The sequence below is a fragment of the Centropristis striata genome, chromosome 3, assembly GCF_030273125.1.
Source record: "Centropristis striata isolate RG_2023a ecotype Rhode Island chromosome 3, C.striata_1.0, whole genome shotgun sequence".
Taxonomy (NCBI): domain Eukaryota; kingdom Metazoa; phylum Chordata; class Actinopteri; order Perciformes; family Serranidae; genus Centropristis; species Centropristis striata.
Window position 1 is genome coordinate 22199384 of NC_081519.1, and position 19100 is coordinate 22218483.

At 42.3% G+C, this 19100-nt stretch overlaps 1 protein-coding gene across 2 annotated transcripts in view; it reads left to right on the top strand.

Annotated features, from left to right (window-relative positions):
- LOC131965171 (E3 ubiquitin-protein ligase RNF123) overlaps nt 1-19100 on the top strand; it is a 116621-nt gene that overhangs the window by 34644 nt on the left and 62877 nt on the right. For both annotated transcript variants that reach the window (XM_059328479.1, XM_059328480.1), the window contains exons 23-34: nt 1843-2035; nt 2828-2973; nt 7102-7185; nt 7651-7758; nt 8590-8767; nt 9563-9637; nt 10877-10964; nt 11628-11715; nt 12123-12207; nt 14414-14553; nt 14961-15017; nt 15141-15272. In XM_059328479.1, coding sequence (XP_059184462.1) covers nt 1843-2035; nt 2828-2973; nt 7102-7185; nt 7651-7758; nt 8590-8767; nt 9563-9637; nt 10877-10964; nt 11628-11715; nt 12123-12207; nt 14414-14553; nt 14961-15017; nt 15141-15272 — 1374 coding nt within the window. The remainder of the gene's footprint in view (nt 1-1842; nt 2036-2827; nt 2974-7101; nt 7186-7650; nt 7759-8589; nt 8768-9562; nt 9638-10876; nt 10965-11627; nt 11716-12122; nt 12208-14413; nt 14554-14960; nt 15018-15140; nt 15273-19100) is intronic.

Consider the following 19100-nt stretch of genomic DNA (forward strand, 5'->3'; position numbering starts at 1 on the left):
CCAAGCCACTTAGAAGGTCAATCTTGGTGTCAAAATATACATTTTCTGGGTCCAGGAATCATTTAAAGCTATTGAGAATATCACTAGATGATTATTTGATCAAATAGATATGTTCATTTTCACAAAGACTGGGCAACTCGCTTCAAGTGCTGCAGCAGGGTATCCTGAGTTGAAACTGTTTGGAATCAATGTTCACGGGAGTGTGGATTAGCTGCCATGTACACTGCTCAAAAAAAATCAAGGGTACACTTTCATCTCATATCAGATCTTGATCAACAAATTATTTACAGTGAGTCATCCAGTGATATTCTCAATAGCTTTAAATGATTCTTTGACCCAGAAAATGTATATTTTGACACCAAGATTGACCTTCTAAGTGGCTTGGAAGATATATTGGTTCTCATAGACTTATGGCTTATGGCTTATATGGCTGCCATCTCCTATCTGCAATCTTGATGAAGTGGCTCCTACCAAAAGTTGTAACCTTTGGTGATAGAGAGCATGTGGAAAAATTTTGGTGCTTTTGTCCGGCGTGTCCCCTTTCTTCTCAAATCTGGTCCTAAGCCGCCTGACTAACTGTGATGGAGTTATAAAATACATTTAAAAAAAAAGAAAAAAAGAACCACATGGGCAAAGGAGACATATGACATATAGTGTATGTGTTCGTGTGTGTGTGTGTGTGTGTGTGTGTGTGTGTGCGTGTGTGTGCAGAGAGGGATGTCCACATTCCACAGGACATAATTTAACAGTGTCTTATTAAGCTTTCACACCCAACAGCCACTGATACATGTTCCAAGCTAACTAGCTAGCTTAAGTCCCTATTTTTGCTATCTTGCTAATTTACTTTTCCGCCAAGGCCCATGATGATTGTTTTTCTCTGTAGCCTTTATGATGTTCATAGCATATTTTATTCATAATTATAACAGGTGAAATAAAATATTTAGACATACCTTGATGGACAGTCCACTGCACTGATTGTCCCAGGAAGCAAATGCTAGCTAGCCCATTTGCTAGCTAGCTCGATGGCTAGCCCGATTGTGGTGGGGCAGGAAAAATAACTGAAAGAGTGTCTAACTGGATATTTGTAAATTTAATATGTGTATTTACACTTTTTAATTTACGTTTGTATATTTAGTTTACATTTTTTAAATATTTTAAGAAATAATTTAAATATTTTTTGTAATTTTAACGAAGAAAATGACTGCTATGGCCACTTGGGGGCGAATTTGCGATGGCCTAATATACAGATTTGTTTGAAACATATCCACCAACACATCCACCAAATTGTGTGCTTCTATCACAAAATAAACAATTCTTGTGATTTATTGAGCTAATCCGCCCCACAGGGGATGCACATTTTTGGGGGGTGCTACCCACACGTTTAGCCCCGTTGCTCATTCCATGAATGCACGATCCTTACAAGCTGTACCTCGTTGTAAAGGTGACTAATCAGGCTTTCCAACAATATACAATTCATCACCAGTTGGTATTATTAAAAGGGCAGTTTTTATTCATTATTGATTTATTCGTATACAAAATGCCTGCCACGGCCACTAGGGGACGCTTTTGAGGTGGCCCAATATCCAGATTTGTTTGAAACATATTCACCAACACATCTACCAAATTTCATGCTTTTATCACAAAATGAACGATTGTTCAGCTAATCCGCCCCACTATTAATGATTATTTGTATTATTGTTATTATTATTAATTATCATTATTATGTTATAATAATCAGACTCTGAGGAAACATTTCATGTTGTAGATTTTGAGCAAATATAGTAATTGAATGATAGTTAATAATAAATGATTTTAAATGATTGTGTGTGTGTTTGACGACAGAGGCCGTTTGGCGCGGCGGCGATGGGCGGAGCTCTGGCGCGGCCCAGCTGGTTGAGTTCTCCGACTCTGGGTCGAGCGAACCGCTTCTTGAGCACAGCCGCCGTCAGCCTGATGACCCCCAGACGACCTCTGACCCAGCCGGAGAAGGTCAAGGTCCGCACGCTGGCCGTGGAGCAGAGGACCGAGGAGGACAGTGAGTCTCTGAACACACAGCCTATGTTTCCCATCATGCATCTGGACAGGCTCACATTAAGCCTGATGAAATCATCATCATCCTCCTCTCAGCTCTGTGTAAACAGCCTTTACACAGAGCAGAGAGGAGAGGACAGCTGTCGTGACTCGTGTCGTGATTCATGTCGTGACTCCTGGTGTTACTCCTTTCAGGAATCATGCCATCACTCGTGTCGTGATTTGTGACGTAATTTGTGTTGTGACTCGTGTCGTGACTCGTGCCGTGACTCCTGCCGTCACTCGTGTCGTGACTCCTGCCGTCACTCGTGTCGTGACTCCTGCCGTCACTTGTGTCGTGACTCCTGCCGTCACTCGTGTCGTGACTCGTGCTGTGACTCGTGCTGTGACTCGTGTCGTGACGTGTGTTTTGACTCGTGTCGTGATGTGTGTTTTGACTCCTGCTGTGACTCGTGTCATGACGTGTGTTTTGACTCCTGCTGTGACTTGTGCCGTCGTATCTCCTGCTGTGACTTGTGTCGTGAATTGTGCTGTGACTCATGTCGTGACTCTTGCCATGACCCGTGTCGTGACCCCTGCTGTGACTCGTGCCATGACTCGTGCAATGACTCGTGTCGTGAATCGTGCCGTGACTCCTGCTGTGACTCCTGACTCGTGCTGTGACTTGTGCTGTGACTCGTGTTGTAACTCGTGTTTTGACTCCTGCTGTGACTCGTGTTTTGACTTGTCGTGCCATGACTCGTGTCATGACTCCTGCTGTGACTCGGGTCGTGACTCGTTGTGTTTGTGTTTGAAGTCGAGGGCAGCCATGGTAATGACGGCCTGTTGCTGGGGCGACCGCTGGAGGAGCCGGAGCAGCCAATCACAGACAAGTCTCTGCTGGAGATCGTGGACGGGATCGTGATGATGTACAACCTGAGCGTCCACCAGCAGCTGGGCAAGGTAAACACCGCCACGGGAGGGTTTTAGTAGACGTGTGTGTTCCTTTAAGAGCGACGCAGTGTTCAGGTGTGTGTTCCTTTAAGAGCGTTGATTCCTACTCTGTCGACCCGCTCCTAAGGTGCTTACATGATATTAAAGCTTGGATGTCCTCAAATGTTTTGAGTTTTAATGAAAAAAAGACAGAAGTCATGGTCTTTGGTGCCCCCCCCCCCCCCCTATTGATCTGGGTTCTTTGGCACAGCATCAAAAGCCAATTGTGAGTAATCTGGGGGTTCAAGTGGACGCTGACCTTAAATTTGACAGCCAGATTAAAGCTGTGGTGAAGTCTAGCTTCTTTCAGCCACGGCAGCTGGCAAAAATAAAACCACTGTGCAAACACAGCACTTTAAGACTGTGATCCATGCCTTCGTGACCACTCGGCTGGATTACTGCAATGCACTTTACATGGGGGTTAGTGGGTCCTCCATAGCCTGCCTTCAACTGGTACAAAATGCTGCTGCAGGTCTTTTAACTGGCACAAGAAAGTATGAGCACATTTCCCCTGTTTTAGCTTCACTGCACTGGCTGTCCGTTCATTTTAGGATTCATTTTTAAATTATTTTATTTGCTTTTAAAGCTTTGAATGGTCTTGCTCCTCCTTACCTCTCTGAGCTGCTGCACCCCTACACTCCAAACCAGTCTCTCAGGTTAGCTGACCAGCTGCTCCTGACAGTGCCAGAGCTAGGCTGAAGCTCAGAGGGGAACGAGCGTTTGCCATTGCAGCTCCTAAACTCTGGAACAAATTGCCGCTGCACATTAGACAGGCCTCCTCACTTTCTCATTTTAAATCTCTTCTTAAAACCCACCTCTTCTCGTTGGCTTTTAACACCAGGTAGAGTGTTGATTTTACGATTTTATGTTTTTATGTTTTTTATTTGTATACATGCATATTTTATTCTATTTTAATTTACCATTGTATTTTACTGTTCTATTGTTTACTTCATCTCTTTGTATTGTGTTATTTATTCATTGTTGTGCAGCACTTTGGAAACCTTGTGTTTGCTAAAATTGTGCTATATAAATAAAGTGGATTGGATTGGATATATGAAATGAGATTCAAATATAACATTTTAAAATTGAAAGCTTGCTGATAAAATATATTTTTTAAATATCAAATTCTCCCAAATAAGGAGTCCCTTATTCTATTATCTACTCATATCGCTAAACGAGAAGAGTCCTTTAGTCTATTCTCTACTCATATCCCTAAACGAGAGGCGTCCCTTATTCTATTCTCTACTCATATCGCTAAACAAGAGGAGTCCCTTATTCTATTCTCTACTGATATCACTAAACGAGAGGAGTCCTTTAATCTATTCTCTACTCATATCACTAAACAAGAGGAGTATATAATCTATTCTCTACTCATATCACTAAACAAGAGGAGTCTATAATCTATTCTCTAGTCATATCACTAAACAAGAGGAGTATATAATCTATTCTCTACTCATATCGCTAAACGAGAGGAGTCAGAAGATGCTGATAAAAGTTACAGTGCAGTATAAAAGTTACAGTGCAGTAAAGGCAGTAGCAAACAGAAAAGTCTTTAGTCTAGTTTAGGAAGGAGATAAAACAAAGACATTCACACGAAGAGTTGACTTATTGCACCTGTTTGTTTTATTGAAAATAACTTTCTTTACAGTTAAAGTCCGTCAGCATCATTTTTAAACAACCAGAACCTGAAACCCGCTCAGAACCTTTTCCTCATCCTTTATTTGGAGAGACGTGAAGTAAAACCATCTGACAGCTGAAAACCTTTAATCTGTTCAAGTTATTATTATGCACTGACTAATCATTCAAAAATTAACAAATCAATCAAATGGTTTTGATGAACATGTTGTGACTGGCTTCATGTGTTGAATACGAACGAACAGCAGCTGAGCTGATGAACCAACAAGGGGCAGGCTTTGGTAGCCAAGCAAACAGGGCCAGGTGGTGGCCACCAATCAGAGCAGAGCAATCAACTGCAATCAACTTCTCCTGTTCCATTTGACGCCATTGAGAGAGAGAGAGAAAAACAGCCGAAAGTTCCACTTGAACAGAAAGCATTTTTGGCCAAACCATAGCTCCTATCATTGATCCGACTTCACTTTGAGCATCCCGAGTTCTTCCTGAATGTCTACATATGTGTTTTGTGAAGAAAAATGAAGAAATTGTCTTTTTGGAGCAATCAGAAGAATCTGGTACCTCTGCTTTCCCCCAGAAAATTTCCCACCTTTTTAACATGGGGATGTATGAGGCTGAGGGTGCGTGTTGGTGGATCATCTGTGTGTCCTATGCCCAAACTATAACTCTGACAGCTTTAGCAGACCAATGTGAGTGAGAAGACCAATTTTCCTAAGTTTAACTATGTATAAAATTATTTCTGTGGAGTGGTATCTGCAGCCTCGAGCTTTTTTGACATTTTTTTCTCTAGCAATGATATCATCCACTCTAGCCTCTCTATAGGGTTACATTGGAGGGATTTGAGGGATTTTGGTGTGTTTTTGCCAAATAATTTGAAAACCGTTTGCCGAAACCCTTAGAACAGTCATAGCACACTTGTCAGGGCCGAGCTGGTCGATTTGATACCTTTTTAGTGTATGTGCGACCAAAACTCTGGGAGGAGTAGTTGACCGAAAAGAACACGGAAGAAACGGAAAAATAAATAGGAAGAAGCCCAGTGGAGAGAATATAGTGTGCTCTTACAAACACACTCAATAAAATCTTCTGATATGACTGAAGTTCTTCAGAAGGCTGCAATCACAAACTGAAAATAAAGATGAACTATTAATAAAATAAAGCCTATAATAAAGTAAGCATCTTTCTGTCAGTTGCTGATGATTTGAATAATAAATGTCCATAAATAGCTGCTGTCCTGTTGTTATGAGATGTTTGTGCTGCAGAGGAAACATCAGTAATAATCCATGAAGCTTCATTAACCCCTGAGACGCTATGACCTCTGTGTGACCTTCAGCCACAACATTAACACTCCTGTCTCCTGTGTTTTCTGCTGTGTGAGATTATTCTGCTGAAATATGAGCAGATTATTAAAATAAATCTCCTCACTGAGGACACGTTCTGTTCAAGTTGTCAAGAGTCGACTCATCAAATCTTCAATTTACACGATAAACTGGATTTTGTTTAAGAAACATACTTTTCAAACCCTAAATGTAAATGTAAAAACAGACATTATCGTCACAGTATGAACTTTTAGGCGGTCCTTGAACGCATCATCAGTTATAAAAAGTGACCAAAACTTGTGTTAAATGTTGATATTTGTGTCAGAATCTCTTTATTCTACATTTAAAATAAAGTGTTTGCACTAACCAGATCCTGTTAAAAACATTAAATTACGCTCCTCAGAGACACTGTGAAGACATGATTGATTCTGCTGAGACCAACGGTCACGTGACAAATATTCACTGAAAATCTGTTTACACAGAGTAGAGAGGAGAGGACAGGAGAAGCTGTTTACACAGAGCAGAGAGGAGAGGACAGGAGAGGCTGTTTACACAGAGGAGAGAGGAGAGGACAGGAGAGGCTGTTCACACAGAGCGGAGAGGAGAGGACAGGAGAGGCTGTTTACACAGAGGAGAGAGGAGAGGACAGGAGAGGCTGTTTACACAGAGCAGAGGGGAGAGGACAGGAGAAGCTGCAAACATGACACTTCAGTATGTTCAATATGTGGAGAAAACTGGTCTTACTACATTCATGAAGCTTGTGTGAACTTGGAAAAGTGTTTATATATAAATTCTGTTTTATTCACATTTTTAAAATTTATCAGAGAAATTAAACTTTATTTTGATTTCTGTCTTTCTTACTTATTCTGCACAAAGACATGTTTGAGTTGTTCTGATTGAGCTACAGGATTTATAGATTATATAGGTTATATAAATTATATATATTTATAAATATTATAGAGATTATATAGGTTATATATATTATTTATATTTATATATATTATAGAAATTTAAATGTTGCAGCCAGAGTTCTATGTGATCTTGTACCTTAGTAAGACACGCTGTTGACGTCATGAAGCTCAGTAATAATAATAAAGTGAACGTGTGTGTGTGTGTGTGTGTGTGTGTGTGTGTGTGTGTGTGTGTTCAGATGGTGGTGGTGTCCGATGACGTCCATGAGTACGCCGTGGCTCTGAAGGACACGGAAGAGAAGATTGCTCGCTGCCCTGCCAGAGTAAGAGTCCTCTACCTGTTCTCTATTACTGTCACACCTGGTACCTGTGTGTGTGTTCATAGAGTGAGTGTGTGTTTGTTCCCATTAACTGGGTGCAGGACTCAGTAACTGTGTGAGTCAGCAGGTAGAGTGTCTGTCTGTCTGCAGGTAATGAAGCTGTGACTGAACCATCTGCTGCTGAGCTCTGCAGCCAGACTCTCATATCAATATGTAGATTACAATAACTGTAATTAACTTTGTTGTTGTGGTTAGAAACAGTGAACAGCAGTTTATCAACAGTTTATTAACACAGTGGGCTAACATGCAGCAGCTGTTTGATCAATAATCTGATTAAAGTGATTTTTCTCTCTTTATTCTCAGCTTTAGGAAAACACAAACACATGGAAACATGACAACATTTATTGATAATAGTAAAGCAACTTAATAAAATGTGACGACCCTGTCTCCTGTCCCCTGTCCCCTCAGAGAGCGGACATCCTGGAGGAGCTCCAGAAGAGTCAGAAGGTTTTTGCAGAGAAGCTGAACCACCTGTGCAGGAGACTGGCCTGGATCAACGCCACCATCTACTCCAAGGTTATCCAGCACACTATATTTACACACACACGCACACACACACACACACGCACACACACACACACACACACACACACACACACATACACACATATACACATATACACACATATATGCACACACTATATATACACACAATTTCCCTCATTTATCAAACAAGCGTAAAAACAAGCGCAGATCTGAGCGTATATATCCTTTTACGTCAGGATTCATGTGTGCTTTCTCAAATGTTCGTATGTACGTATATGTTTACCCGATTCAGATGGCTCGCCGGAGAGTTTACGACACCGAAGGATGCAAAACAGCCAAAAAGAGGATTTTATTCCCCCTAAAGTCATCTTTATTAGCAAAGTGCACCGTTACAAATAACAACAGGAGCGTAATAGACATTTTACAGAAAGACGCAGTGACAAAGGTTTATGAAATAAAAGTACTTATATAACTAACTATAACTATAGTTATATACTCAAACAAGTTGAAACAGGTGAATATTTTACATTTGGAGTACAGACATAAAAGTTGAACAGCCTTTTGGTTTTATATATATATATATATATATATATATATATATATGTATATCTATAGATTCATTCAGTATATTCAAAGATTAATTTCCTGAACGGCATGCCATAATATACATATATATATATATATATGTATATACATATATATGTCCTCTGCTGTAAGACATTTAGTTTGTTTTCATTACAAGTTTCTCTCCTTTCTCATGTGGAGATCTCGTTTGAGTGAGACCAGCAGAAACACATCCAGACGTTTGTCTCTCTGTCTGTCCCTCTGTCTCCATCCCTCCGTCCCCCTGTCCGTCCCCAGGAGAAGATGCTGGACGTGTACTGGCTGCTGTGTGTGTGCATCCGGACCATCGAGCACGCTGACAGCACCGGCTCTCTGTTCGCCTTCGCTCCAGAGTTCTACCTGAATGTGGCAATGAATGCATACAGCGCCCTGAAGAACTACTTCAGCCCCGCCAACAGCATGGACGAGCTTCCAGGTCTGTCTCCCAGACATGTCCCCCAGACACTGTCCTCGAGACTGTCCACTGAGACATGTCCACTGAGACACACAACAGCATAGACGAGCTGCCAGGTCTATCCTGAGACATGTCCACTGAGACACCTGAGACACACAGGACCTGTCCACTGAGACATGTCCACTACGACACTGTCCCCGAGACTTGTCCATGAGACGCTGTCCCTGAGACATGTCCACTGAGACACTGTACACTGAGACACACTGTCCGCTGAGACACTGTCCCTGAGACATGTCCCTGAGACATCTGAGACTGACACTGTCCCACCTGAGACACATAGTAACTGTCCTACCTGAGACATACTGTAACTGATACAGATAGGAGGATCCAAAAGTGGTGTCTGTCTCCTCCCAGAGGACAGAGACAGACTCTGAGCTGTAGGAGACCTTCACCTGGAAACTCAGTCCAGCTGCAGTTTAATAACCGTGGACATGTGCACAGTTAGAGGACATTAATGTGGACAGTTAGAGGACATTAATGTGGGCAGTTAGAGGACATTAACCATATATGTGTGGACAGTTGGAGGACATTTAACTGTGGACATGTGCACGGTTAGAGGACATTAATGTGGACAGTTGGAGGACATTAACCATGTATGTATGGACAGTTAGAGGACGGTCATTAACCTTCATCGCCATTTTTATTCTTAAAGCGAACGAATTAAATCAATAATCAGAGAGATGAGAGCTTCATGCTGCAGAGATCGTGATCGATGTGCTCTCTGTGACATCATCACCTGTGTGTCTCCTCCCTTAGGATATGAAGACACGCTGACTCAGCTCGCCGCCATCCTCGCCAAACACTTTGCTGATCCACGAATAGTAGGAACAGGTAACACACACACACACACCTCTACCCTCCTGTGGTCATTATCATCTTCTCCGTCTCATTATTTGTCTTATATATTCTATACATTTCTTCCGTATGTTTCTGTGTGGTATATATTATACATTAGTTATTGAGTGTGCTTGTAAGAGCCACTATCTACTCTCCTCCAGGCTTCTTCCTAGTATTCTTCTGTTTCTTCCGTGTTTTTTTCTGGTTGACTACTCCTCCCAGAGTTTTGGTTGCACATACACTAAAAAGGTATCAAATCGACCAGCTCGGCCATGATATGCTATGCTATGACTTTTCTAAGGGTTTCGACAAAAGGTTTTCAAATTATTCTGCAAAAACACACCAAAAAATCCCCCTAATGTTACCCTATGGAGAGGCTAGAGTGGATGACATCATCACTAGAGTGCAGAGGTAGAGAAAAATAAATAACTGCGCCATAGAAACGTAAGAAAATTGGTCTTCTCACTCACATCGGTCTGCTAAAGCTGTCAGAGTTATAGTTTGGGTGTAGGACGCACAGATGATCCACCAACACGCACCAACAGCCTCATAGACCGCCATGTTAAAAAGGTGGGAAAATTTCTGGGGGAAAGCAGAGGTACCAGTTTCTTCTGATCACTCTAAAAAAAACAATTTATTCATTTTTCTTAAAAAAAAACAAACATATGTAGACGTTCAGGAAGAACTCAGGATGCTCAAAGTGAAGTTGGATCAATGATAGGAGCTATGGTTTGGCCAAAAAGGCTTTCTGTTTAAGGGGAACTTTCAGCTGTTTTTCTCTCTCTCTCAGTGGCACTTAATGTCACAGGAACAGCTGTGGTTGATTGCTCTGCTCTGATTAGTGGATGCCACCTGGCCCTGGTTGGCAACCAAAGCCTGCCATCATTTCATTAATGAGTTCTTTCTGCTGTTTGTTGTTTTTGTTAATATTTAGTATGAGTTGTACCACTGATCAACAGTGTGATGATGAACTGACAGATAATTCCTGATAGTTTTGATTAAAGTTTCAAACGTCTCTGTGTGGTTGTGTTGTTTTCATTCAAAGCTGCAATAAACATATTTATATAGTTTACATCTGTCACTTTACTGTCACACAATATCCACCTTTATTCTCTTGGATTCAATTTTTAGGGAATATTTTGCCACTAAATATTTCATTTCAACTTGTTTTTTTGTTTATTATTTATTTGTTTCTATATAAATGTTTATCAGTTGATGTTTGTGTCCCCTCAGATATCAAAGACTCTCTGATGCAGGCACTTGCTAGCTACGTCTGCTACCCACAATCCCTCAGGGCGGTGGAGAGGATCCCCGAGGACCAGTGAGTCACACCGGTCTACACTGGACCAGTTCTCCTTCAGATTGGTTTACACTGGACCAGTTCTCCTTCTGACTGGTTTAAACTGTACCAGTTCTCTGTCAGACTGGTTTAACTGGACCAGTTCTCCTCCAGATTGGTTTACACTGGACCAGTTCTCCTTCTGACTGGTTTAAACTGTACCAGTTCTCAATAAGACTGGTTTAAATAGACCAGTTCTCCTTCAGGCTGGTTTAAACTGGACCAGTTCTCTGTCAGACTGGTTTAACTGGACCAGTTCTCCTCCAGACTGGTTTACACTGGACCGGTTCTCTGTCAGACTGGTTAACATTATTATACCTTATTATTATTATTATTTATATTATTATAAGCTGTCAGTCAGTCAGATGGTCTGGTAGTTTCTCAGATCAGTAATCAGTTTTCTAGATGTTCAGTTCTGATCCAGTCTGACTCTGATCAGGAGTTTATTAACGATCTATCTACAGAGAGAACCCTCTGAGTTCATTTGGAAAACATTTAATAAAGTTCTGACCGTTAATAAATACATAAATAATAATGATAATGAATAAACAATATGTATTATTATGACAATTCATTATTATTATTATTATTATTATTAATAATAATAATAATAATAATAATAATAATGATGTTATGTTGCTGCAGGCGTGTGGCCATGATGAGGAACCTGCTGGCTCCGTACGAGCAGAGACCCTGGGCCCAGACCAACTGGATCCTGGTCCGTCTCTGGAGGGTGAGAACAGATCTGAGACAGTACTATCACAGAGATGACTCACACACACATACACACACACACACACACACACACAAACACACACACACAGAAACACACACACACACACACCTACTCAGAGTCCAAAAATACTGAGACGAGTTCATACCAGGAGGAGAAACACGGGGCTCTGAAGACTCGGAGCAGAGCTGCACAGATTCTCTCTGTCAGCCTCACCTAACCACCTGGTCACCTGACCATCATGTGCAACAACATTTAGAACATTAGAACTTTAAAGACACAATCCTGGCCAGTGAAGAATGTTAAATGTTGCTTCCAGATGTGATGAGGAGAACATCTAGTTCTATATTTGTACTGAATATATCTGTGTGTGTGTGTGTGTGTGTGTGTGTGTGTGTGTGTTTCAGGGTTGTGGTTTCGGCTACAGATACACTCGTCTTCCTCACCTGCTGAAAACCAAACCTGAGGACGCCAACCTGCCCAGCCTGCAGAGTATGTCTCTTTTATTATTTTTTTATTAATGTGTTCTGTGTGTGTGTGTGTCAGTCTGTTCAGCAGACAAGTGAAGCTGAAATAAATAAATAAAGCAGATTTCTCAGCTTGTGTTCAGGTCAGAGTCCTCGTCTGGTTTCATGGATTTCCATAAATAAATTGAGGCTGTGACTCCGTCTCCATATCAGCTTTATTTATACTACCACTGTTTGATTTACAGCTTCAATTATAACTGTGTGTGTGTGTGTGTGTGTGTGTGTGTGTGAAGCTGAGGAAGTTTCAGCACAATCAAGAGACAGGAATATTTTATTTTAGATTTGCTGTTGTTTTCTAATAAACACATTAATGTTGACTTATTAGAGTTGATCTCTGATTATCAGTATTTACTGTTGATTCAGAATGAAGTTTATTACAGAAAACAGTAATTATAAATGAAACTCTTTAATGTGAGTTATGTTTCTCTTAATGTCTGTTATTTTGTTTTCATTATTTCATTCACTCTTGTGTTTGTCTGTGTTGTTGATATGTTTTACTTTCTTTCCCCTGATATTCCATATATTTAATTTAATATATTAAATAATGTGATGTGGAGTTGTTTCTGCTGTCACATCGCCGTCCCCTTTGCTTTCTGTTTTTGTCTGAACTCTCACCTGCATGAAAACTGACTCACTGTATGAGAACTGACTCACTGCATGATAACTGACTCACTACATGAGAACTGACTAACTGTATGAGAACTGACTCACCATACGAGAACTGACTCTCTGTATGAGAACTGACTCACTGCATGATAACTGACTCACTACATGAGAACTGACTAACTGTATGAGAACTGACTCACCATACGAGAACTGACTCACTACACGAGAATTGACTTACTGCATGAGAACTGACTCACTGTATGAGAACTGACTCACTACATGAGAACTGACTCACTGTATGAGAACTGACTCACTGCATGACAACTGACTCACTGTATGAGAACTGAATTACTACATGGGAATTGACTCACTGTATGAGAACTGACTCACTATGAGAACTGACTCATTACATAAGAACTGACTCGCTTTATTAGAACTGACTCACTATGTAAACAGACTCACTCTGTGAACTGACTCACTACATGAGAACTGACTCACTGCATGAGAACTGACTCACTGCATGAGAACTGAATCACTGTATGAGAATTGACTCACTGTATGAGAACTGACTCACTACATAAGAACTGACTCACTACATGAGAACTGACTCTACTCACTATGAGAATTCACTCATTACATAAGAATTGACTCACTTTTTTAGAACTGACTCACTCAATGTAAACTGACTCACTATATGTGAACTGACTCAATTTTTTAAGAACTGACTCACTCAATGTAAACTGACTCACTCTATGTGAACTGACTCACTACATGAGACCTGAATCACTGTATGAGAACTGACTCACTGTATGAGAACTTACTCACTGTATGACAACTGAATCACTACATGAGAATTGACTCACTGTATGAGAACTGACTCATTGCATGAGAACTGACTCACTGTGACACTGACTCACTACATGAGAACTGACTCAATGTATGAGAACTGACTCACTGCATGAGAACTGACTCACTACATTAGAATGACTTACCTGTGCTCCTCACCTGCATGCTGTCAGGAGATCTGTCCGTTGCTAGTTTCCAGAGTAAGTTATTTTGTTTTGTTTTTGTTTTTCACTGTTTAAATTCTGAGTCAGCAGCAGAAAATTGATTATTAGACTTAATCAAGAGTCGTTTCCCAGCGGAGACATCCTGTTTGTCCTCTGTCCTTCTCTGCTCCGTTAATCCTCTTCCTCTCCAGACGTCTGTCTCCTGTCCCTCTGGTGATGTCCCTGTGAGAGTCCTCAGTCAGCTGAAATAATCTTCTTTAAATCAGTCATAACGCTCATATTTATATTTTATATTTATTTATTTCATTTAGAATTAAAATCTCCACCCTCAGACCTCCTTCTGGTGTCTGTCCTCTCTCCCCTCTGTCTCCTCTGTCCCCCTCTGTCCCCTCTGTCTCCTTCGTCTCTCCTCTGTCCTCTGTCCTGTCTGTCCTCTCTGTCCCCTCTGTCCTTCATCCCCTCTGTCCTCTGTCCCCTCTGTCGTCTATGTCCCGTCCCCGTCCCCTCCATCCCCTCTGTCCTGTCCTGACCTGTGCTGTGCTGTGATTGGTGCAGAGCCGTGTCCGTCCCTGCTGCTGCAGAGACACATGGCGGAGCTTCTGAGGACGGACAAAGACATGGCGGCGTCGTTCCTGAACAGCGTCCTGAACCAGCTGAACTGGGCCTTCTCTGAGTTCATCGGCATGATCCAGGAGGTGAGATGCAAAGACGTGTCCTCACCTGTCCTCCTGTCCTCTGTCTCACCTGTCCTCGTGTCCTCTGTCTCACCTCTTGTGTCTTCTGTCTCACCTGTCCTCATGTCTTCTGTCTCACCAGTCCTCGTGTCTTCTGTCTCACCTTTCTCACCTGTCCTTGTGCCTTCTATCTCACCTGTCTTCTGACTCATCTGTCCTCATGTTTTCTGACTCACCTGTCCTTGTGTCTTCTGTCTCACCTGTCCTCGTGTTCTCTGTCTCACCTTTCCTCGTGTCTTCTGTCTTTCCTGTCCTTGTGTCCTCTGTCTCACCTGTCCTTGTTTGTTTCTTCTGTCCCACCTGTCCTTTTGTCTTCTGTCTCACCTGTCTTCTGTCTCACCTGTCCTCGTGTCTTCTGTCCCTGTCAGATCCAGCAGGCGGCTGAGCGTCCTGAGAGGAACTTTGTGGACACTCGTCAGCTGAAGGTGATCAGTTTATAATTATAATCTATAACCTTTTTAAAAAAAAATCTCAAATATCTTGTTTTCTTTCATCGATGGAGGATAAGTAAAGTGTGAACAGACTCACTGAGACTCTGCTGATCTCAGGTGTGTGCCACCTGCTTCGACCTGTCCGTGAGCCTGCTGCGGGTCCTGGAGATGACTGTCACTCTGGTTCCAGAGATCTTCCTCGACTGGTCCAGACCCTCTGCAGAGCTGCTGCTCAGAAGACTCGCTCAGGTAACTAAACCTGGACTCATCTGGACTCGGGTAACTAAACCTAGACTCACCTCGTCTGAGGTAACTACACCTAGACTCACCTGGTCTCAGGTAACTAAACCTGGACTCCCCTGGACTCAGGTAACTATACCTGGACTCACCTGGACTCAGGAAACTAAACCTGGACTCACCTGGACTAAGGTAACTAAACTGGACTCACCTGGAATCAGGTATCTTAACCTGGACTCACCTGGACTCAGGTAACTAAACCTGGACTCACCTGGTCTCAGGTAACTAGACCTGGACTCACCTGGAATCAGGTATCTAAACCTGGACTCACCTGGACTCACCTGGTCTCAGGTAACTAGACCTGGACTCACCTAGAGCTGTGCCTCTGAGTCATGGGAATGCACCAACTGCTCTGACTGCACCGACTGTATGCGCCAACTGCACCAACTCTTCCGACTGCACAACTGCACCGAAAACACCTACTGCACCGAATACACCTACTGATCCGACTGCTCCGACTGACTGCACTGACTGACTGCACTGACTGCTCATACTGCTCTGACTGAATTCACAGACTGCTCCGACTGTATGGAAGAATTATCCTATCTTTATTCAAGAGCGTAGATTTTCATTTTGAGAGCATCATTTGTCTTTCTCATGCTCAGATTTGTTCTCCTCTTGCTCACATTTTGCACTCGCACTCAGATTTCTGCTGCTTTCTTTCAAAATGTGTGCGTGCACTTAAAAACCACATGCTTGTGCTCACATTTCTTCTTCTTGGACACAAACATTTCGCTCGCACTCAAATATGTCCTGTGCGCGCTCAAATCTAAAGTCTGCGCGCTCAGATCTCAACTCTGCGCTCTCAAAACTTTTGTGCTCGGACTCAGAACACGCACGTCCTCTCAGGTTGAGGTGTCTGCTCAGACAGAACGATGTCCCGCCCTGCGCTTAAAATAGTGTGTTTCACCAGCCAATAGGGAGACGGCTAGATAGTGGCCCCGTCTTAGGTGCGTTCCCTCGCCCTTTTGAGCGCTCCGGAGGGGCGGGTATATGGTCTGTTTGTAAAACTGCTTCTCTCTTAAAATACACCAATTTACCATATTAGCCAGCTATTTGAATCGTCACCTATTTAAGACGCAGCATATTTATGTAGAATTAATCTTAAGTAGTGCTAAAAAGAGTTATCGTAGTTTAGATTATATATATATATTTTTTTATTATTATTATTTGTATATATATATATATATATATATATATTTTAGGCAACATAGCGGTATTACGATAGTCCAGTGGTGAAGTATACTCTCATCTGTTGCATTTTAAACCATGGGTCGCCGGTTCGCATCCCATCCGCCGCACTCTTGCTGCATGTGTTATTGATTAAAAATTTTAATCGATAAATTAATGTAACAGTAATACAATCCGTGTAACCAGCTGATTCTCTTATTGAAACGTTTAACAAGAGATGATGGGTAAATAGACTTGGCTACGTGATTAAAAAGGTATAATGAAAAATACACTATGATGATGATAATGATTTGAGGATAACATTGGTGCGTGTAATGCAGTGTATCACCGTCCTATTTACGCGGTCAAAGCCAGGGGGCGCATAATTAGGCTAATGTTGGTAATGCTTTCACAAGAAGAAGACTTTGAGCAGGATTCAGAGCGCGGCAGCGAATGAATGGGAGACGAGATAGATCGCCAAAGACCTCAAGTAAGTTCATTGCTAAATGTTGCGACAACTCAAAACACATCGATCATATACAGTAGTTTCAATAACAGTACAGTAATCATTTTGACACTCGTACTTATCAACATATATAACGGGCCTTTGTCGGCACATGGCACAGCAACTCATTATGAATGAAGTGACGTCAGCGGGGATTCCCTTCAGCTCGCGCATCATTATGTGTGCCGACGTGCCGCTGGTACGATCATACGTTGCCAATTATTGTACTTTCGTTGTACATGTTACAATGAAGGCCCGCTATATATGTTGATAAGTAAGAGTGTCAGTGATTACTGTACTGTTATTGAAACTACTGTATATGATCGATGTGTTTTGAGTTGTAGCAACATTTAGCAATGAACTTACTTGAGGTCTTTGGCCATCCATCTCGTCTCCCATTCATTCGCTGCCGCGCTCCGAATCCTGCTCAAAGTCTTCTTCTTGTGAAAGCATTACCAACATTAGCCTAATTATGCGCCCCCTGGCTTTGACCGCGTAAATAGGACGGTGATACACTGCATTACACGCACCAATGTTATCCTCAAATCATTATCATCATCATAGTGTATTTTTCATTATACCTTTTTTAATCACGTAGCCAAGTCTATTTACCCATCATCTCTTGTTAAACGTTTCAATAAGAGAATCAGCTGGTTACACGGATTGTATTACTGTTACATTAATTTATCAATTAAAATTTTAATTCATAATAACACATGCAGCAAGAGTGCGGCGGATGGGATGCGAACCGGCGACCCATGGTTTAAAATGCAACAGAGGAGAGTGTACTTCACCACTGGACTATCGTAACACCGCTATACTGCCTAGAAAAAAAAAATATATATATACATATACAAATAATAAAAAAAAAAAAATATATATATAATCTAAACTACGATAACTCTTTTTAGGACTACTTAAGATTAATTCTACATAAATATGCTGCGTCTTAAATAGGTGACGATTCAAATAGCTGGCTAATATGGTAAATTGGTGTATTTTAAGAGAGAAGCAGTTTTACAAACAGACCATATACCCGCCCCGACGGAGCGCTCAAAAGGGCGAGGGAACGCACCTAAGACGGGGCCACTATCTAGCCGTCTCCCTATTGGCTGGTGAAACACACTATTTTAAGCGCAGGGCGGGACATCGTTCAGTCTGAGCAGACACCTCAACCTGAGAGGACGTGCGTGTTCTGAGTCCGAGCACAAAAGTTTTGAGAGCGCAGAGTTGAGATCTGAGCGCGTAGACTTTAGATTTGAGCGCGCACAGGACATATTTGAGTGCGAGCGAAATGTTTGTGTCCAAGAAGAAGAAATGTGAGCACAAGCATGTGGTTTTTAAGTGCACGCACACATTTTGAAAGAAAGCAGCAGAAATCTGCGTGCGAGCGCAAAATGTGAGCATGAGGAGAACAAATCTGAGCACGAGAAAGACAAATTATGCTCTCAAACTGAAAATCTACGCTCTTGAATAAAGATAGGATAATTCTTCCATACGACTGCACAGTCTTCACTAACTGCACCGACTGCTCCAACTGCTCTGACTGCACCGACTGCTGTAACTGCTCTGACTGACTGCACCGACTGCTCTAACTGCTCTGACTGACTGCACCGACTGCTCCAACTGCTCTGACTGCACGGACTGCTGTAACTGCTCTGACTGCACGGACTGCTGTAACTGCTCTGACTGCACGGACTGCTGTAACTGCTCTGACTGACTGCACCGACTGCTCCAACTGCTCTGATGGCACGGACTGCTGTAACTGCTCTGACTGACTGCACCGACTGCTCTAACTGCTCTGACTGACTGCTCCGACTGCTCTGACTGACTGCACCGACTGATTTTACTGCACCAACTGCTGAGACTGCTGAGACTGCTCTGACTGACTGCATCGACTGATTTTACTGCACCAACTGCTGAGACTGCTCTGACTGACTGCACCGATTGCTGAGACTGCTCCAACTGCACCGACTGTTCCGACTGCACCAACTGCTCAGACTGCACCAACTGCTCTGACTGACTGCACTGACTGCTCCGACTGCACGGATTGCACCTACTGCTCCGACTACACCGACTGCTTTGACTGCACCGACTGCTCCGAC